Source organism: Lynx canadensis, chromosome E1 (genome assembly GCF_007474595.2).
Source record: "Lynx canadensis isolate LIC74 chromosome E1, mLynCan4.pri.v2, whole genome shotgun sequence".
NCBI classification, from domain to species: Eukaryota; Metazoa; Chordata; class Mammalia; order Carnivora; family Felidae; genus Lynx; species Lynx canadensis.
The window spans coordinates 13,633,993-13,655,839 of NC_044316.2; the positions used below are offsets into that span (position 1 = coordinate 13,633,993).

At 49.5% G+C, this 21,847-nt stretch overlaps 1 protein-coding gene and 1 pseudogene across 4 annotated transcripts in view; both read right to left on the reverse strand.

Annotated features, from left to right (window-relative positions):
* RAP1GAP2 (RAP1 GTPase activating protein 2) overlaps positions 1-21,847 on the reverse strand; it is a 206,915-nt gene that overhangs the window by 132,025 nt on the left and 53,043 nt on the right. The window contains exon 1 of one of the 4 annotated variants that reach the window (XM_030295233.1): positions 7,813-7,943. The exons of the other annotated variants lie outside the window; for them this stretch is intronic. Within the exon in view, the coding sequence (XP_030151093.1) occupies positions 7,813-7,919 (107 nt within the window). The 5' untranslated portion in view covers positions 7,920-7,943. Of the gene's footprint in view, positions 1-7,812; positions 7,944-21,847 lie in introns of those variants that run through there. 4 annotated transcript variants of the gene reach the window in all.
* LOC115501877 lies at positions 4,022-4,119 on the reverse strand (annotated as a pseudogene).

Here is a 21,847-nt window from a genome sequence, read left to right on the forward strand (position 1 = left end):
AAATAACACAGCAGTGAAGACCACCGCCTCTGGACCTCAACAGACCAGGGTTAAAATCCCTGTTCCTCCACCTCTGATTCTGGCCCCAGCATGCTCCTCAAACTCTGAGCCTCTGTCCCTCTACCGGAAAATAAAGAGAATAACTCGTACAATTAAGACAGGTAGGTAAGCCTACAGTAAGCCTCAAAAGATGTTGGCTTGCTACAACCATTCAACCTTCAACCACCCCAGGACCCTGGTGTTTTGGGCCCATTTGAACATTTGAGAAATGTGCCCGCTTCCTTCCAACAGCGGTCCCCAAACGGCAGGCATTTCCACAGCATCTTCTCAATTTTCTCCCAGATCCATGTACCACCTGACTGTTACTTTTCTTAACACTTTTCTTCAAATTGATCGCAATTTTTTACTTAAACAAATTTACTTTTTAAAAATGTTATGTAACCATCATACATGGAAAACCAGTATCACTTGCCAGAACTCACTTTTTTTAAAAATAGCAATTAAAATAAAAAGCGTTTGTCCACCTGAGATCATCTTGCCTACCTCATTTACTTTTTATGGATTCAAGAGGGAAGGAAACTCAGTTTGTGGGGCGGACGTGGGGTAGGGAGGGCAAGAGGGCCTCATCTGCTTAAAACGACTGAGACATTTCCTGAGCCCTTCAGCAGCCCCCGTCTGCACAGAAGTGATTTTCGTTGGTGTAACCAAACGGGCTTGGCAGGCCCTGTATTTGGCAACATCCTGGTAACCAGCCATCTGTGTACCACACGGGCTCCAAAGAGATAAAGCTGCATTTAGAAAAAATATATATTCACTAATGGCGGGTGTTCACTAATTCAGACACCCACTGGCCCCTCTCTGGCATGAATGAAGAGAGCCCTCCTCTGCCTACCACACAGCAGCTCCAGCACCCGAGATCTAGGAACTCAGTGTCAGGACAGGCCCAGGGCCCGGACCCAGCTTCAGGACTGAGGCTGGACCCTCGCATCTGTGGGTCCCCAAACCACGCAGGGGCAGGAAAAGAGAAGAGTAACAACACTCCTCCTATGCACATAATGTTACATTTATGTTCAAACGCTCTTCCCAAGGGAAATGAAGGAGAGGGAAGAGGACATTCCCCAATCTCAGCCAAGAGAAGGCATCTTGAAATCTGTGTCAGAGGGCACACTGCAGTCCTACGAGGACCCCGGGGAATAGGCAATGGGCATATTTCTTCTGGGGAGTCAGTGAGTCTCGTAAGCACCCATTCATTCATACACAAATACTTACTAAGCACCTCCGATTGGGGCAATGGGGGCCACGGGGTGAAAAAGGCAAAGTCCCTGCTGTTAGAGAGCTCATATTCTAGGAATGGGAATAGTCAATAAATTGTTTATTACATAATATCAGTTAATGATAAGTGCCATGGAGGAAATAAATCAGAGTAAAGCAATAATGGCTGGAGTAAGCTGCTTAGATTGGAAGGTCAGGGGAGTCCTTTTAGAAGAGATGACATTTGGGGCACCTGGGTGGCTCAGTCAGTTGAGCATCCAACTTTGGCTCAGATCACGATCTCACGGTTCATGAGTTCAAGCCCCACATTGGGCTCGCTGCTGACAGCACAGAGCCCACTTTGAATCCTCTGTCCCCCTCTTTCTGCCCCTCCCCCACTTGTGCTCTCCCAAAAATAAATATAAAAAAAGAGAGATGACATTTGAGCTGACACCCAACAATGAGGAAGCACCACTCAATTAAATCACCATAAACAGCATGTGTAAAGGACCTGGGGTAGGAACAAGCATGGCATGTTCCAGAAACAGAAAGGCCTTTGCAGCAGAAATACAGTGACCGCCGTGAGTGAGAGGGAAACTGGTAGTGAGATCAGAGAACCAGGCAGGGGATGCAGGCCCAGCTTCAGAGTTTGGACTTCATTTAAATTATAATGAGAAGCCTATGGAGAGATTTCTACCTTGAGAGACTTGATTTTACTTGAAGTTTTAAAACTCCACTCTGGCCACCATAAGAATGGATAAGGAGGACAAGAAGCAGGGACACCAAATGGGAGATTAAAACAGTGGCTCCAAAGGAATTAAAAACCTTGGGATGTCTGGATGGCTCAAACAGTTGAACATCCAAATTCGACTCAAGTCATGATCTCACCGTTCCTGAGTTTGAGCCCCATGTTGGGCTTTGCACTGACAGCCTGTTTCAGATTCTCTGTCTCCCTCTCTCTGCCCCTCCCGTGCTTGCTCTCTCTCTCAAAATTAAACATTAAAAAAAAAAAAAAAAACCACCTCATTTCTGCCTCAAATTCTCTCCCTTAACTCTACGAGTCTAACTTCTCACACACTCAGTGAGTCTTAAAATGGGAAGCTGGTAAAGGGAGATGTTTGTTCTTTAAAGCAATAACAGACAACCAAGTGGCATTCAAACATCAGACAAGAGAGGGCAAGTAACAGGCCCTTCCACAAAGGGCAGGACCCAGCCACCTCCTGAGAAGAGAACAAGCAGCCATCTGTTCTGGGGCCAGGGAGCAGATCGGCTCCCGCCTGTGCCCCTTCCAGCTCTGGGACTTTGGGACTCCAAGGCCAGGACTCCCACACACTCCACAGGCTCAGACCCCAAATCCAGCCAGCTCGTGGGTCTGTCACACGCTCTCCCATGGCAGACACAGTATCCTCCACACCAGCCTTCAAACTCCAAAGACAAAATCAATTAACAGCTGCCAACGTCACTAAAACAGACAATTAGACAAACTCCAAAGCGTGGTCTTGCCCAAAAAACAAACAAACAAATGTGACAGAACCTCTAAAACTCAATATCGACTTACAGTATCATAGGGAACAGCAGAACATGTTAAATGACACCAGGAGATACCATCCACGAAATCCTGACTCCCCAAAATAATTAAGTTTCTCCAATAAAGAAATTATAAAGATGTGGTGCCTAGGTGGCTCAGTTGGTTAAGCGTCCAACTTCAGCTCAGGTCATGATCTCATGGTTCAAGAGTTAGAGCCCCGCATCAGGCTCTGCACTGACCACTTGGAGCCCACTTCGGATCCTCTGTCTCCCTCTCTCTCTGCTTTCTCTTTCTCTCTCTCTCTCTCTCTCTCTCTCTCTCTCTCTCAAAAATAAATATATTTTAAAAACCCCCCAAAAAAAGAAATTATAAAGAAAAAAAAGTTGGAAGAGAAAACTTATAGAGTGATATATCACCAATTACACTGGATTTTTTCAATCCAGACTCAAAAAATTTTTGAAAAACTTTTATGAGACAAATAGGGGAATCTGAGCACTAATTCAATATGATACTAAGGAATCACTGTTGGATGGGGCATCTGGGTGGCTCAGTTGGTTAAGCATCCGACTTCAGCTCAGGTCATGATCTGGCCAGTGCATGGGTTCAAGCCCCAAGTAGGGCTCCATGCTGACAGCTCAGAGCCTGGAGCCTGCTTCGGATTCTGTGTCTCCCTCTCTCTCTGCCCCTCCCCACTTGCATGCACGCCCTCTCTCTTTCAAAAATAAACATTAAAAAAAATTTTTTAAGAAATTACTGTTAACTTAGGGAATACAATAATAGTAGTGTTTGTTTTCTTGCAAGAATTTTTAATTTTTTTAATGTTTATTTATTTTGAGAGAGAGAGCATGAGCAGGGGAGAGGCAGAGAGAGAGAGAGGGAGACAAAGAATCTGAAGCAGGCTCCAGGCTCCTAGCTGTCAGCACAGAGACCAACACGGGGCTTGAACTCACAGACCACGAGATCATGACCTGAGCCAAAGTCAAACGCTCAACCGACTGAGCCACCCAGGCACCCCTATTTCCTTACAAGAATTCTTATCTTTAAGATGTATACTGAAATAATTAAGAATGAAATGATACCATGATGGGATTTATTTCAAAATAATCTTGTGGGGGATTGGGAGGGGGGGCAAATAAATGAAACAAGATTGGCCATGAGTTCATGATGGCTCAAAATGGGTATCGTATTACTTTTCTCTCTACTTTTGTGCATGCATGAAAATTCCCACAATAAAAAGTTAAAAAAAAAAAAAAAAAAAGCTAGGGATGAACTTCTTGTGCGGAGGCCATGCTAATCTTCTCTGTATCGGTCCAGTTTTAGTATATGTGGTACCAAAGCAATCTCGGGAAGAACTTTTTCTCTAATAACCTAAGCAGGAATAACCCACTAGACATTACACCCCACAACAGAGGGATCAAATTAATTAGATTCCCTGTTATGCCTCCCAGAGCCTGCCATGAGTGGTCTGCTGAATAATGAGGGAATTCCTGTTTTCCTCCTCACAAACCCCATGGTGGGAGTTGTCTCAAAATAACTACCCCCCCATCAGAAGTAGATGCCTTTTCATTTATGCTAACTGACCTCTCTCCAGTTCAGAATATCACTCCCAAGTCCACACAACTTTATCCATACCATTTGGAACATATATATTTTGATTCTATTTTTCTACCTTAATCCTTCCCATCAGAGATACCTGTTTTCCCCCTCAGAGGAAAGCATTCCCCCCGCCCATCCACTTCTATGACCAAGGCAGTGCTCTGGACCTTACCCTGATCTGCCACAACCACAAGAAAGCAGGATCTGAAAATCAAAGCACTTTAAAGATGCTCTCCACTACAGTGATCTCCAAAAACGCCATCTGCAAGAAAGGCTTCATTCAGGTGCCTCGTTGGAACCATGCTCAAATCAGTCCCCCTCGAAAACACACCATTGCCTTTGCAGGATCCCAGGGGATGGAGTCCCTGGAAGATGGTCAGAAAGGCAGAACTTCCAGGTTATCCCACAACCCCCATAGAGAGTTGTCAAGTCAAGGTTGATGAGCACCACAGCCACTTCTCCAGGAGGCAAACTGAGGCTGGGCTTTCAACATAGTTCTCGGGACCTACCAAGAGTAACCTGGAGTCTCCTGGTTCTGGGCCCATTTGGGATACCTGTGTCATTACCCTCTTCCCTGGTGCACCTGCTGCCCCCAATATGCAATACATTTCCAGGTAGCCTGCAGAGGGCAGGAAGATGACAAAGACGATGGGGCCATCACTGCAAGGCCACACAGGACCACTCTACCCCTTAAGGCCAACAGCCAGGAGTGTTATCTGCATGAGTCTGTCAATTAAAGGTGCTAGGAAGATCGATGGATGGATGGATCAAGCCTTCTGGGAAGGATGAAGAAGGGGTCTTAGATGAGAGCAGAGAGGAATCAGGGACTCAGCAATTAAACACCCAGCCTGGAGTCTGGGGAGCACATAAGAGGTTGGCGGCTGCAGCCTGTTCCAGCGCACCCCCTGCCCACCCCCCCCCCCCCCCCACCCCCATGGCTGGTGCCCACAGAGCAAGGTTCAATAGCGAGCACTGCACTGATTTCAGATGCTTAAAGACAAAGAAACTCCAGATTACAGCAAGGGAAACAAAGGTCATTTAGCACCAACACGAAATCAATCCCTCTCTCTCCTTGGGTAAGTTAAGTCTGTGGCCAAAGCAATCAGGATGACAGAAGCAACAGCAGAATAGGACGAAGGCGAGGGCTGGGAGGGCCTCAACGTCTGCTGCATTGCAGGGAAGGGCACAGTGCATCCAAGAGGAAGGACAAGATACCATGAGCCTAAGGCATCCTCACCCCTGGCCAGTCCTTCCCTGTGCCTCACTGCACCTGGCTGCCCACCCCCCCCGCCCCGGGCCCATGCATGGCTGCCCTTGACTACTGGTGGGGCTGTCACCACCAGACATCTTACCTTGGTTTCCAGGAGCACAAGCCCAGAGAGAAGCAAATGGGAACGGTTCTGCTCAAACCCCTTCATCCTCATGGAGCACTTCATACCTTTGACATGCACCTTCACCCACATTATCTCACTTAAGCCTTTTGCATGGACACAGAAACAGGCTCAGGGAGATTACATCTATATCACACGTCACAGTCAGTGGATAAGCGGGGACCATGCAGTCACTTTTCCACCCTACCACATGCTCTATACTCAGAAATAGGAACTGGCCTGATGGTCTGATGCAGCTGCCTGTCTATCAAGCACATCATCCTTCTCATTCCTCCAAACAGACTCCCTTGTCTCAGAACAGCCATCCCGCATCCCTCTGACTTTAGAAGGCTGGCTTATTCATCCCCCCATTACATATAAAATGCTGAAAGACAGGGAATGGAAGAGAACCAAAGTAGGGGGAAATGGGGCCCAGACCTAGAGCACTGGGCTCCAGAGTCCCACTGGTAGCTTTTTCTGCTAGACAGGTTTATCCCAGACACCAGCCATTCCCTACATCGCTTGCAGGATTTCTGCCACATTCTATACCCTTTGTACTATAGCTGTTTCTATTAAACGGACTCGTTCTTATGACTTAATACATTTAATTTAAAGTGATGCCGTATATCACCACCACAAAGAAGAAAATTAGTACCACTGACCATAACTGGGAGCGAAGCCTAAAAATAAATAGCACAGAAACAACCTAAATTGTAGGCAGGCACTGTTCCCCACTTAGAGGCCCAGAGCCAGAGGTCTGCTTTCCCTTTGTTATGAACAGAGATTAGCAAGTGTTAAAAAGGTGTTAAAGCCAGACTAGCACCAACCTGAAAGTTTCCCCTTAAAGAAATCACACGGATTAGTAGAGAACTGAAAAGGGAAGATCCTTCTCACTAGGTGACTCAATGTTATCTCATGCCTGCCCACCTAAAGTCATCTCGCTGGAGAGCTACCTTATCCTGTGGGAAACATCCAATTAGACTGAATCGTAGGAAGGGGGGCAAGAGGGACAGGAGTCAACCACATCACGGGGGCAACCAATGCCAGCTCCTGGGAGTGCTCCAATCCATTGCCCCCCCACCACCACCACCCCAAGGCACACCCGGCTTCTGGGCAAGCCCAAGGGTCACCTGTCACCACCCAGGTGTCTCTGGCTCCACTGCCCTCGTCTCACCCCTTGGCTAACGGCAGAGCACAGCACTAACCCCTCCAAACTCCTCCGCAAATCCAGATCCAGCAGAGCCACTGGAGCCACCCCAAATTCTCACAACACTTCAATGGACAGTCAGTTCTGATGACCCCCAGTTGCTGGGAAGCTTTGGACAGTGGAGGGAGTCTGTGCCAGACTGTGTAAGCACCTCCCTGAGGTCTTGCGGGCATCAAGCCTGCAGCAAGGGACTGGAGCCCAGGAAGCTGCCCCAGAAGCTCCTTTGCCCCAAACGCCACCTCTTAACCCATAGGTCATCCAGAGTATCTCTGAAATAGCTCGAGAGAACTATTTTCAACATCCAGGAGCAAACAATTAGTAAACTCAAGAAAGGTGACGAGTCAAAGAGAAAAATCCAAAGAAGGGGGGAGGAGGCTGTCAAGCAACCTCCAAACTTGCTCCTGGCCTGCCGGCACTGTGCGCAAAAGGCAAGCAGATCCTGGCCTGGCGGGCACCTCGTGGGCTCAGCCAAGTTGCAAGAGAACCAAATGGCGCGGTGAGATACTTGGGCTCAGCCAGGGGCTGTCGCCCGGGTCGGATCAGTGCTACTCACTGCAGGCTTCCGGAAGGGCGCCCAATGCCGGGAATGGGGACGAAATACTGGGTGCCCCTCTGTGGATGATGGAGCCCGAAGGGCCCTCCCAGACGCCCTCCGACCCAGCCAATGTCCTGCTTGGGCTTTCCCCCAACAGCCAGTGTCCAGGGCGACGCTCCTGAGTCGCTCCCCCGACGGCGCACGGAGCAGAGGTTTTTCCCAACCAACTCAGGGCCAAAAGCCCTTTTGTAAAAGTCCACCCTAAAGAAAACGGGGATTTAGCATGAGAGTGGAAGAAAGGGGAGGCGGCACTGCCAGGCTTTACCTTTTCTCTTTATTCTGTTTTCTGGATTTGTGCAGGAGTCCGATGAGCACCACGGCGGCGCGGATCCCTGCCTTTCGGCAATGCATCCTCCCCGCAGGCTGGGACATGGCGAGGCCGCCGGCGGTGCCCGGCCGCGCCCTCGCCCGCCCGCCGCGCGCCCCCGTCGGCCCGGCTCCGCGCGCTCCGCGCCGCCCGCTCCCAGCCCCTGCGCCCGCGCCCCGGCCCCCGGCCGCCCGCCTCTCATGGGCCCCGCCCCGCCTAGGTGCGCCCCGGGGGTCAGGTGACCGGGCGCTCACTTCCCGGCGACCTTCAGCGTCTCCTCGGAGCCCGCCGGGCAGCCGGCACCCGCTCCCCCAGCGCAGGCATTTCCAAGGCTCGCTCCGGGCGCGGCCCGGACGGGCGGCTCCGGGGCTCCGGCTCCGGCTCCGGCTCCGACGCGCCGCCCGCGCCGGGACCCCGCCCCGGTCCCGCCTCCCGTGCCCCGGCCCGGGCGCCCGGGCTGCGGGTGGTTCAGGCGGCCCGCTCGCGCTCAGCGCCCCCGGGGGCTCGGCGCCGCGACCGCCCTCCGCTCCGCGCCCCGGCTCCCTCCCCTCCCCTCCGGGCGGGCAGCCGGGCCCCCCGCCCTTCTCTCGCCGCTCCCTCTCCGTCCCCTCCTCTGTGCTCCCCCGTCCCCGCCCCCGCTGGCGGGCCCCGGGCTCCCTCCCCAGGCAAAGGCGGCTGACGCGCTCTCCCAGCCCGGCCCGCCGGGATACTTCTCCAATGCTGTCACTGTCTTTAAAACACAGGGAGAAAAAACATGCACCGAGACCAAACGCGCGTCCTCAGTCCGTTCGAAACCGCCTCCGTACACGGGGACCGCCGCGGGCCTCCCCCGGCCCAGGACCGGTTAGAGAGGGCATCCCGCACCCCGTGCCCGCCCTCCCGGCCTGAGAGAGGCCCCCGGGCGGTCTGACCCAGCGGGATGCTACCTCCTGCCTTTCCCCAAGTCCGGGAAAGGACTGCTCGCGGGAGGCTGGAGGGGGCTATCCAGCATCGGCGCCTACCTGGGCTGGGGTCTGTCCCTCGGTTAACCTTTGTTTCCCCGGCCCTGGAAGTTTGACACAAAACGGGGTCAATGATCAATGTCAAAGCCGCTACACTCTGCCTCGCGTCCCAGGTTGCCAGGGGCGCCCACACCCCACCAGCACCTGGCCCCCGCACACCCCGCGACAGTTCTTCCCTGTCTCCTGCACACCCCATGCAAGCTTCATCTTCGCTTCCGAACCGAAAGACAGAAGGTCACTGGTCAGCCGCAGGGAAAGGGCCGTGGCCGAGTCCCTTATATGGGCAGGCCGGAGCAGCTCCAAAGCCCCACTCACTCACTTCCAAGCACTGCCTGGAAGCCTAGCCCCTTCTCACTTCGGGCAGAGGGCTGGAGGGAATTAAATAAGCCATTAGTCCTTCTTGGGACACAGCCCTGTTGGGGCCAGAAAGGTCCCTGAGGCAAGTTGCCTTGTTGCAGGTTTTGTTGTTTTGTTTTATTTTTAATATAGTCTGGTGTTCACGCAAGCACAGAGAATCAGGCAGGGAAGGGGACTTGGCTGGAGAGAGACAGGGCTACAAATGTATTCCTGGGCCTGAGGCCTCAACCCTGCCTCTCCAGTGGGCACAGTATCTTGCTGGCATTGGAGTTGGAGTGGACAGGAAGAAGCACCAAGGTGGTGCCAAAATGTGCCTGTTTTATTTATGAAGCATCCATTAGCGATGGCCTCGGCCCTCCTGGGCCTGCCTGGCTGGTGGGGCATCACAGAGATAGCCCTGGACATCTATTTATAGCCAGAGAGTGAGTGACCCAGGCCCCACCCCTGGGACCGAAGCTAGGCCTGCTGCTAGGAGAACACCAGTGGGGACCTGAGAATCAGTCTGGAAGAATGGGGAAATGAGTGTCCTCAGTGGGGAAGAGGGCAGAGCACAAGCACACGCAGCTCAGGGCTTCGGCTCTGGCAGAACACCAAGCTGACACGTTAGCTGATGGACTATTTCAGCTAGAGGGCACTGCGGGCGCTGGGGGCACCAGCCATAGGTCCAGCCCAGCATAGGGTGTGTGCTCTATCCACCCACACACAGAAGAAAGCTGCATCTCAGTGCAAGGCCTGACCCCTTCCCAGGCAGGTGAGTATGGGTGGCTCCGGCCCATCCGCCACTGCCTGGGAGCTATTTCAGGTCAAGTGCATCAGTGGGCAACAGGGCCACTGGGATGCGATGAAGGCAAAAAATCTTTGCACCAAGTTGTCCCTCTTGTTCTAGGGTTCCAGGCATTCTCAGGTCCTCTGCAACCACAATGTTGCCAGCCCCGATGTGGCTGAAAATGCAAGGTTGTCCCTAAAAGACCAAACCTTGATCTGATTTCTGAGGCCCTAGAGGCAGAAGTTCCCCGAGGGTGAGGGAGCCCTTCCTTCGGCCCATACCCCACACCAAAACAGCAAAGCATACGGAAACCCATCCATGGCAGACAATGCAGTGGCCATTTATGCTAGACTTCCCCATTCCACCAACATTCATTAAATACTTTGTGCAGAGAGACTAGGGTAAGTGAGAAATAGAAGACCATCCTTGCCCAAAACAAACAGGGCTAACACACATGAAACCACAGATTAGGCCATTCACATACCACCTTCACAATTTTTTGACTCAATATCATACATATACCCTGTTATTTAGTTATTATTTTGCTTTAATTAGATCAACTCACTTTTTTACCTGATCAATTTTAAAAGAAAACATTACCACCCTAAATGAAAATCTATTATCACTTGTCATTCATGCCATGAAAATAAATACAAACTTATTCAATTCTAGCTCAATACCATTGCCTGACAAAGGCGCTGAGCTTGAAGCACCTTCGTTAAAAGAGAAAAATAGGCAAGTGTCAGGTGTTGGCCACATGCTTGCTCCGAACAAAGACGTGGTCCTTAAAGAAATCACAAAGTTGCAAAGAGAATTGAAAGGAAACAATCTTCACATTAGTGACTCAGAGGTCTTCTAAGGCCACATCCTTGGGGCACTCTGGGGTGAGCAGAGGAGGATGGACACCCAGATCGCAGCACTGGAAGTCAGGGCAGAGAAGGAGCCTCCCCGATCTCCACCACTCAGCAGTTTATTCCCAGCAGTGTCCCAGCTCACAGGACCTCAAAGGTCTGTTCCAGCCCACCCCCACCTCACCCCCAAGCCTGCAGCCCCTGGGAACAAAGTGCCAGGCAGCTGCCAACCTGGGTCTCTGCCCCAATCTGGGGAAACCCAAAGGCTGAGGAGGCCTGGGTGGGAGTAGGGGGAGGACACGACAGAGAAGTTAATCATGAACAGAGGGCAGACAGCTGCACAGCCCGTTCCTAAGGGGCCAGTGGGGTGAGACAGACAGACACGCATGCTTGGTCCTGAAGAAAAGGGCCTTCTGTGCCTGGGAACCCGCTCCAGGAGACACATCCGTGTGAACCTGGGAATCAGCCCCACTGATCAGCCAGTGCCACACTCCACCTCCGGCTCTGGTGCCTCCAGGGCTCTGCAAAATGACTGCAACCTTTCTTGGCTAGAACCGGGAGCAGATAGGCTGCTTTGGAGCCAGCAGGGTGGGGCCTTTCATGAAAACCAGACTTGTTTCAGATGACTTGCCCCTCCCCTTCTGCAGGGGACAGCGTCCCCTTCCTCCCTACGGCTCACACAACCTTAGACCTGCTCAGGACAGGCCAGCACCCCCACTCTCTTATGCCTTTGGGGCGCACCCATATATACAGCAGCTTGGAGACATCGCTCCGAAGCCCCTCTCAAGTCTCACTTCTGCAGAGAGAGCACTCACACCTGTGCTCTTTAGGCAAAGGGATGCCATTCATCCTTAGCAGGTACACCAGCGCCCCTGCTGGGCCTTGTTACAGTTGCGTCTCTGGGATACCACCACAGGACAAAAACAGAAGAGGAAAGGGGATTTGGAGGGCGGGGCAAGAGGGAAAGCAACAGAGGGAAAGAGAGAGGAAGGGTAGGAGGGAAAGACTGGGAAGGTCATTTGAGGTGTGGAAGCCATTTCTACTTGGAAAAGAGATGCAGTAGGGGTCTTAGCCACACCTAACACACACTCTCCTCCCAACTACTAACATCCCTTCTAAGAGCCCACTAGCAGCCCTTAAAAGGGCCCATGTCACCCCTACAGGGTCCTTCAGTGACAGCAACAGGTAATCCTCTGGCCAGGCTGGGAGGCCTCAAAGACCAGCTGTGGGAGCCCTGGCACAGCCACACTTTCCTGGAGCCACACATTTCATACAAAACAGAGGATCTGCCTAGAAACTGGCTCAGATTTTGGAAACGGATCTTGGTGACTTGTGTGGCATTTCCAAGCTTCGGGGAAAGGAAACCATGCCTGAGGAAACCCACAGATCCCACTCAGTGGCGGGGATCCAGCCCTCAGGCTGCACATCATTTGGTACCTAGAGCCTGCCACGCGTGATGTCAATCAGACCTTTGCTGATTTTTTTGTTCAGGGGTTACAGAAAGGGGGGTAAAAGGCAGGTAGAAGGATGAGGAAAGTTCTTTATTCTTTGGGTTACCGACGGTATTTAAAATACTTCTTTTGGGTTCATTTATGGAATTTGAACCCATGAACCGAAGAGGCATGACGGTAATTTTTCCCACAGTAGAAACATTCAAAGGATTCTTCTGTGTGTGATACTTCTGATGAACATGAAGAAGCAAATTTTTCATGGAGGCTGCCCAAGGGTCACTCCAGAGAATCAGGAGCAGACGAGGCCGAGGAGTGGGTAGCCTGCGGCACACTCCTCTCACACCCGGGGTCCCCTGGTCCCCACCTCACAGATTACCAAGCCTCCCCAGCTGTGGCCACCACTGAAGCCACTTCCGCTCTAGGGTTTTCTGGGGCTGAGTGGAAAAGAAGGAGGAAAGCTGTCCTTCCATAATATTAGCAACACTGCTTAGCAACATCTTTCCAAGCAAGAACCGGCAGACGCTCCAAAAAACCTATTCTGTTTGAATCCACAAGAACAGAGTGGTTTCTTATACATGTATTATTTATATACTATTTTATATACCCAGTCACGCCTTCTGTCTCTGGCTTCCTTGGGAAATGACGTATTACACCTAACTGAGACTTCCAGACAACTTATAGCTTTGAGTAGCAAAACTTGTTGTTTGCTGGTTTGCTTTTATTGTAATAACCTTGACCGGAAATTTCTCTAAAAGTCTTAAGACTTTTGTCCTTTTTAAAAACAGGTTTAATATAACCTTTTCTTGGTGACTCAGAGCCATTATTATCAATAGTAACCACTGTATTGTGCTAAAACTCAGTTTTGAACAATCCACTAAGGTGAGGGCTCATCTGTCCCTATAATTAATGACCCCAAACAGCTGTGGCACAAAGATACCACAGTGCAGGAATAAAAACTCAAAGTCCTCGTAGTCAGAAAAATCTACACCTTTTATTATCTGTGTGGCCGTGGGCTAGAAATTTAACCTGAGCCTCAGTTCTGTCATCTGTAAAATGGGAATAACAACAGTGCCACCCTCTTAGGGTTCCTGCAAGAATTAAAGAGCATACATAGTTCTCACAAAGACCTGTATGAAAATGTTCATAGTAGCTTTATTCAAAATGGACAGTCCGGGGTGCCTGGCTGGCTCAATCTGAAGAGCAATGCGACTCTTGATCTCTGGGTTGTGAGTTCGAGCCCTACCTTGGGTGTAGAGATTACTTACAAGTAAATACATAAACTTCAGGGTGCCTGGGTGACTCAATCGGTTGAGCATATGACTTCCACTCAGGTCATGATCTCACAGTTCGTGGGTTCCAGCCCCATGTCAGGCTGGCGGCACAGAGCCTGCTTCAGATTCTCTGTCTCCCTCTCTCTCTACCTGCCTCCCTGCCTTTCTCTCTCTCTCTCTCTCTCTCATTCTCTCTCTCAAAAATAAATAAACACTGGTGTGCCTGGGTGGCTCAGTCAGTTAAGCGTCCGACTCTTGGTTTCAGCTCAGGTCATGATCTCACGGTTTCGTGAGTCTGAGTCCCAAGTTCGGCTCTGTGCTGGCAGCACAGAGCCTGCTTGGGATTCTCTCTCTCTCCCTCTCTCGCTGCCCCTCCCCAACTTGTGTTGTCTCTGTCTCTCTCAAAATAAATGAATAAACTTTTAAAAGTTTTTTTTAGGGGCACCTGGGTGGCTCAGTCGGTTGAGCGTCTGACTTCGGCTCAGGTCATGATCTCACGGTCCATGGGTCCGAGCCCCATGTCAGGCTCTGTGCTGACAGCATAGAGCCTGGAGTCTGCTTCAAATTCTGTGTCTCCCTCTCTCTCTGCACCTCCCCCGCTCATGCTCTGCTCTCTCTCTCCTCCTTCAAAAAATAAATTTAAAAAAAAAGCATTAAAAGTTTTTTTTAGAAGATAAAGACAAACTTCAAAACGGACAGTCCATCTACAAACTGTGAAATATTCACACCATGGAATACCACTTAGTAATAAAAAGGACAGAATACCAATACATACAACAACATGGATGAATTTCTAAAACATTATGCTGAGTTAAAAAAGCTAGATACCAAAAAAAATGTATGATTCCATTTATATGAAGCTCTAAACAATCTAAGGTGCCAAATTAGGACAGTAGTTGCCTCTGGGGTAAGAGATTTTCTGGAGACAGAAATGTTCTATATCAGGATAGGGTGGTGGAATCCATTTGTCCAAAATGTATAATTGAAATTTGTGCATTTCAACATGTGTAAATTTTACCCCCCAAAAACTGAAATTAATAGTAACAGCAATAGGGGCGCCTGGGTGGCTCAGTCGGTTAAGGGTCCGACTCCATTTCAGCTCAGGTCATGATCTCATGGTTTGTGGGGTTGAGCCCCGTGTTGGGCTCTGCACTGGCAGCATGAATGGAGTCTGCTTGGGATTCTCTGTCTCCCTCTGTCTTTGCTTTTCCCCCTGTGTCCACGAGCACGCACATGCTCTCACTCTCTCTCAAAAATAAATATTAAAAAAATAGTAACAGCAGTAATAATAGAGTGGTAAAATACAGAGAGAACAGCAAAAATATAGAGAGGTCTCAATGACCAAGAAGAGGGCAAAATGTTGATAACTGCTGGGGGTACTATTCTATTACTTTGTATGTGCTTGACATGTCCGTAACAAAATAGTAAAAAGAAAATGTTCATAGTGGGCGGGAAATGAAGATTAATTGATTATCTCTGGGAGTATGATGGGGTTTTTTTAATGTTTATTTATTGAGTGCAGCGGGGGCAGGAGAGGGAGGGAGAGAGAGAATCTCAAGCAGGCTCCACATCACTAGCACAGAGCCCGAGGCAGGAGTTCCATCTCATGAACCATGAGGTCATGACCTGAGCCAAAATCAAGAGTCGGACACTTAACCAACTGAGCCACTCAAGCGCCCCAGTATGATGGTTTTATTATTGTCTTGTATTTTTCTATTTACAAATTTATAAGGACTACGCATTAATTTTATTTTTTTATTTTTTCTTTTTTGAGAGAGAGAGTACATGTGAGTGTGGGAAGGGCAGAGAGAGAGTGGGACAGAGGATCCAAAGCTGGCTCGGTGCTGACAACAGACAGCCACAGTGGGGCTTGAACTCACAAACCGTGAGATCATGACCTGAGCCCAAGTCAGATGCTTAACCAACAGGGCCACCTAGGTGCCCCAATTTTTTATTTTATTTTCAAGAGAGAAAGAGAGCTTGTAAGTGGGGGAGAGAGGCAGTGGAGAAAGAGACAGAGACAGAGAGAAAGGGAGAAATCAATCTCAAGCAGGTTCCATGCTCAGTACCGAGCCCGACATGGGGCTCAATCCCACACCCCTGGGATCATGACCTGAGCCAAAACCGAAAGTCTGACGCTCAACCAACAGAGCCACCCCGGTGCCCTGCACTGTACTGCTTTGAGTCCTCGCCTGGAGACTGTTCACAGGGAAAGCAAATAACTAAGCTTCACAAAAATTAGGATGAGTGTGAGTGTGAGTGTGAGAAGTAAGGGAGATGATTCATTCTGAGAAATAGCAAATAAAAGCTGTGCTGTCTAATTAACAATAGGTTTACAACCTATTGGAAATAGGTACAAATCACTCCCCGACACACACACATGGAGTCCCAAACCCTTAGACACTTCCTTTCTGGTTCTTCTTCCCCTTTCCGCTTCAAGGACATATTTTTGCAGGCTTATTTTTGCGGCTTTGCAATGAGCATGCACCAAAGAACAAGAAGGAGGGACTGAAAGTCTCTGCATCACCTCAGGAAATGTACCTTTGTTCCAATCAGACTATTTTTGCCTGACATGGGCATAGTACTCAGTCAATGAAGAACCGGGGGAGGGATTTGCATGCTGGGAGATAAACTGTCTGCTGTAACTGCCCTGAGTGTGCCTGTCCATCAGATACCCGCTTCTGCAAGAACATTGATTAAAGCCTCACTTCACTGTGCTCCGAGTCTCTGCGCCCCTCCTTTGATTGGTCCATGGGCTTATTTCTAACAGTGAGCACCTGAGGAGTGTTCTTTCTGACCCTTACTTTAATTTTTTTTTAATGTTTACTTATTTTTGAGAGAGAGGGGGAGAGAGACAGAGAACAAACAGGGGAGAGGAGGAGAGACAGGGAGACACAGAATCCAAAGCAGGCTCTGGGCTCTGAGCTGTCAGCACAGAGCCCAACACAGAGCTCGAACTCACGACTGTGAGATCAAGACCGGAGCTGAAGTCAGACACTTAACCGATTGAGCCACCCAGGCGCCCCTTTTTTTTTAATTTTTTAAAATGTTTTGACACTTACTCTAGAACCTCTCTTTGGCTCCCTTTTTGCTTCTGACTTGCACTCATTTGCCAGATGCAAGAGTCTTTTTTTTTTTTAATTTTTTTTCAACGTTTATTTATTTTGGGACAGAGAGAGACAGAGCATGAACGGGGGAGGGGCAGAGAGAGAGGGAGACACAGAATCGGAAACAGGCTCCAGGCTCTGAGCAGTCAGCACAGAGCCCGACGCGGGGCTCGAACTCACGGACCGCGAGATCGTGACCTGGCTGAAGCCGGACGCTTAACCGACTGCGCCACCCAGGCGCCCCAACCAGATGCAAGAGTCTTTAAGAAGACCGAGGCACTGCTATGTACAAGCAGGCAACTGTTTAACTGATACACACACAGACACCCTCGGTTCATGCTAGAATTTAGGTGCCCACGCAGTCTGCATTCCCTGCACGCTCCACCAGGGTGTGTGTGTGTGTGTGCACGTGTGCGTGTACAGGGATGACAGCCCAAGCACAGTGTGCAAGCTGGTACCAGACCAGGCAGGGGCACCAACTTCACCTCTGGGTCAACAACAGGAGGATCCCTGTGCAGACTGCAGACAGCTCACGTGCCCGGTCAACCAGAAAATTCATAGGTTATGGCCCCGTCTACATGATTCCTGATAAATCTTCATTTTTTGTTTCTGTTGTCTGAACTAATCTCTGCTTCTCTGGGATGGATACTCCTTTCTAGAGGAAATTGCCCCCATTGGTGGGTGTAATCAAAGCTTTTCTGCTCAGCTGAAAGGCAGCTCCCTCACAATGGACCCAGGACTGGAACTCACTGACGTGTTAACAGCTCTTTCCCACTCTGACATTAAATCCTCTTAGCCTCAAAGACAAACACGAAGCTGATCTTCCTTGCTGAAACAGATTCCCTGAGCTTCACCCCCACTCCCCACTGGGGCCCAGCCCTGAGGGTCCCGCTGAGCAGCTGTGTCTGCACTTGGCACACTTTCTACCAGGCCAGCTTTCTGGGGCCCTTCCACTCTTTCCGTTGGGAAAGTCCTTCCAGCTGCCTAGCCTGTTACTCCTGTTGTCATCTAAGCTCTTTTGATACTCAACACCCCTTCACCCTTAAGGAGAACCTCACTTAGTTCCCACACTCTTCACCCTCACCCCCCCAAGTCCCAGAGCAGCTTTCAAAACAGGGCACCGGCCGTGTTCCTTTTACCCGAGGCTCTAAATTCTTTGCTTCCATCCATTTCCCCTCCCCCTCCCCCCCGCCCCAGCCCCCTTCACTCAGTCAGTCACAAGGGCAGGATCAGGGGCTGCATGGGTCACAAATGATGGGTTGCAGCTAATAACTGAAGGACCAAAGTTTCCCAATTATTCCCTTCTTCTTAATAGATTAGAGCAGTTTCAAGGTTATGGGGACCCGAGCTCAAGAGCCAGCTTTGTGTGAACACCACCATCAAGCCTGTCATGGCAGGGAACATGTAGGGAAGCATGTCCTAGGATAGTCTTCAGGCAAAGCCGTCAGTGACCTTCGTGTGGCCCCCATGTCAGATATGAGAATGACTCCCTTCATGATGCTGGGAGAACAGGGGTCTGGAGCAGAGAACAGTTGCAACCCACTCGGGTCCCCGCAAGGCAGGGAGATGCACCAGAGTAAGTGCAGGCAGGACAATTAATTGAGAGTGTAATGTAACCGAAGGATCCAATGGGGAAATTAACAGAGCTGCTTTCTCAGCTGCTGATCTGCCCCAAAAGAATGCCCCCTCCCCAGAGAGGCCGTCCTTGAGCACTCACCTAGAGCACATCCCTCGGTTACTGTGCATCTGGCTGGTTTTTTTTTTTTTAATTGATTTGTCTGTTTACTTGTTTTTTTGGTCTTTTGTCCCAGCGGCATGTAAACCCTGGAGGAGGCAGACACTGTGTATGTCTCAGACATCGCCACCATTTCCCCTCACCCCACCCTGCACCCAGAATGGCATCTGACACACTCTAACGCTCAGGAAACATTATTGGAACAGAGGAAGGAGGGAGGAAGGGGAAAAAAAGGGGTTTAAGAAGGAAGTAAGGAAGGGTACCCCACCAGGAGGATCCTGCATCCTGGAGTCTGAGCTTCCTTGGCCCCAGAAGACCTTTATTTAGGCTTTTGACTTGACAAAGCTGGTTTGGCTATAGGGGAAGGCAGAGCCCTGAGGTCCCAGGGATGGAAACCCACCCTTCCCCCCCCTCACAAACTCAGATGAGGTGCAAAAACTCAGGAGGGGTGGCTAAAAGGATGTCTCCTTAGGGCCCTGCCCCAACTTAGTGCTGCCTTGTGAGTCTAGCAACTGCAAAGCAGTGGCTCCAACTCCAAGGTCTCTTTCACAGCACCTGAAAGCCACCCCAGTCTTTTAGACAACCCTAGGGAGGGGAGGGCTCCAAAAATACTGTATTTCCTGCCAACCCCAGAGGGATTTTTTTAAAGTATTTTTAGAAAAATAAACCTGTAACTTCTTTCACACCCAGCGTGGGAAGTCAAATCCTACCTGTTACCCAAACGTGGGGCCCCAAATTCAGACTGAGTTTGTTCAGTGTTGGCCCTGACCTAGCTGCTGACCTAGACAGTGTCCCTCCCCCAACTGTGAAAACGGAAGGATACGAATACCACCACCACCCACCCGGTTGTGGAGTGAATGTTCACAGCAGGGCCTTCCTGACCTCAGGCTGGGGAGAGGTTTGACAGTCCACCTGTTCAGAGCCCAACTGTACAGGGTGCTGCCACAAGGCCCCGCGCCCCTCCCCCAAGTCTCTGGGGGCTTTAAGAAATGTGGTGGGGGCAGGAGGGCCATGAGAAGGGAGACGGGAAAGTCGCGCCCCCAGGGAGTCACCGTGCCCATGCCCGGAGAAGCTGTAGCTCTTCTGGGCTGGGGCTGGGACTTCTCAGAAGTCACATCTGTCACTGCCCTGAATATACACCTGCTTCCAGTTCTGTCTTAAGGAGACTTGGGAACAGATGAGGAGGCCTGTGTATCTTACCAGACCATACTCTCAATATCTTCCTACCTCCAGAGTTTCTCTAACATCATTCAAGGATGGCTCTTCTGATTTTGGAAACGTTCACATACCTCTCATTACTTTTATCTACTTAATACTTTTCTTGAAACCAACTTACTTTTTAAATTAGTATTTGTAAAGACTTTTATACTAATACCATAATTGGTATAACTGTTTCCCAGAAGCAGAAGTAACTATAAAGGACATATAATACCCTACTCCTTAGTGTGAGCTGTGGCATAGTGACTTCCTTCCAAAAGTACACCTGTGGATGGGGGCGGGGAGGGTAAAGAGTGACTTTACAGAGGAGAACCTTGACAAATACTACTTCTGCCAGGTGATCATGTCCAGCATCAACAGTGATAAGTAATGTTAACTGACGACACAAACAAATAGAAAGGTATTCCATGCTCAAGGATTGGAGAACAAAAATCGTTAAAATGTCCAAACAACTCAAAGCAATCTACAGATTTTAATGCAATCCCTATCAAAAATACCAACAGCAAGGGTGCCTGGGTGGCTCAGTGGGTTAAGCGTCCGACTTCAGATCATGATCCACCCTTGGTGAGTTCGAGCCCCACGTAGGGACCTGTGCTGACAGCTCAGAGCCTGGAGCCTGCTTCAGATTCTCCTCTCTCTCTCTCTCTGCCCCTCCCCCGCTCATGCTTGCTCGCTCGCTCTCTCTCTCAAAAAGTAAAAACATTAAAAAAACTCGAGATCATGACCTGAGCCGAAGTCAGATGCTTCACGAACTGTGCCACCCAGACACCCCCCAAAATCTTTTTAAATACCAATAGCATTTTTCATAGAACTAGAAAAAGGAATCCTAAAATTTCTATGGAACCACAAACGACCCCAAATAGCCAAAGCAATCTTGAAAAAGAAGAGCAAAACCGGAAGTATCACAATCTCAGATTTCAAGATATACTACAAAGCAGTAGTCATCAAAACAGTATGGTACTGGCACAAAAATAAACACAGATCAATGGAACAGAGAGCCCAAAAATAAGCCCATGATTATATGGTCAATTAATCTTCAATAAAGGAGGCAAGAATATGCAATGGCAAAAGACAGTCTCTTCAACAAATGGTGTTGGGAAACTGGACAGCAGCATGCAAAAGAATGAAACTGGACTTTTACACCATACACAAAAATACATTCAAAATGGATTAAAGACCTAAATGTGGGACAAGAAACTATAACAATCCTAGAAGAGAACACAGGCAATAATTTCTCTGACATAGGCCACAGCAACACTTTTCTAGATCTATCTCCTAAAGCAAGTGAAACAAAAGCAAAAATAAACTATTGGGACCATGTCAAAATTAAAAGCTTCTACACAGCAGGGCGCCTGGGTGGCTCAGTCAGTTAAGCATCCGACTTCAGCTCAGGTCATGATCAGGGGCTCGTGGGCTGGAGCCCCATGTCAGGCTCTGTGCTGACAGCTCAGAGCCTGGAGCCTGCTTCGGATTCTGTGTCTCCCTCGTTCTTTGCCCCTCCCCTGCTCACGCTCTGTCTCTCTCTCTCTCTCTCTCTCTCTCTCTCTCTCAAAAATAAAATAAACATTAAAGACAATTTTTTTAGAAAGCTTCTACACAGCAAAGGAAGCCATCAACAAAATAAAAAGATAACCTACGGAAAGGGAAAAGGTATTACAAATGACATACTCAATTAGGGGTTAGTATCCAAAACATATAAAGAACTTATACAACTCAACACCATAAAGACAAATAATCCAATTAGGAAATAGGCAGAAGACATGAACAGACATTTCTCCAAAGAAGACATCCAGATAGCCAATAGATACACAAAAAGATGCTCAACATCAACCATCATCAGGGAAATGAAAATCAAAACCACAATGAGATACCACCTCACACCTGTCAGAACAGAACAGCTAAAACCAAAAAACACAAGAAACCGCAAGTGTTGGTGAGGATGTGGAGAAAAAGGAATCCTCATGCACTATTGGTGGGACTCCAAACTGGTGCAGCCACTGTGGAAAAAGAGTATGGAGGTTCCTCAAAAAATTCAAAATAGGGGCGCCTGGGTGGCTCCGTCGGTTAAGCGTCCGACTTCAGCTCAGGTCACAATCTCACGTTCCGTGAGTTCGAGCCCCGTGTCGGGCTCTGGGCTGATGGCTCAGAGCCTGGAGCCTGCTTCCGGTTCTGTGTCTCCCTCTCTCTCTGCTCCTCCCCCGTTCATGCTCTGTCTCTCTCTCTCTGTCTCAAAATA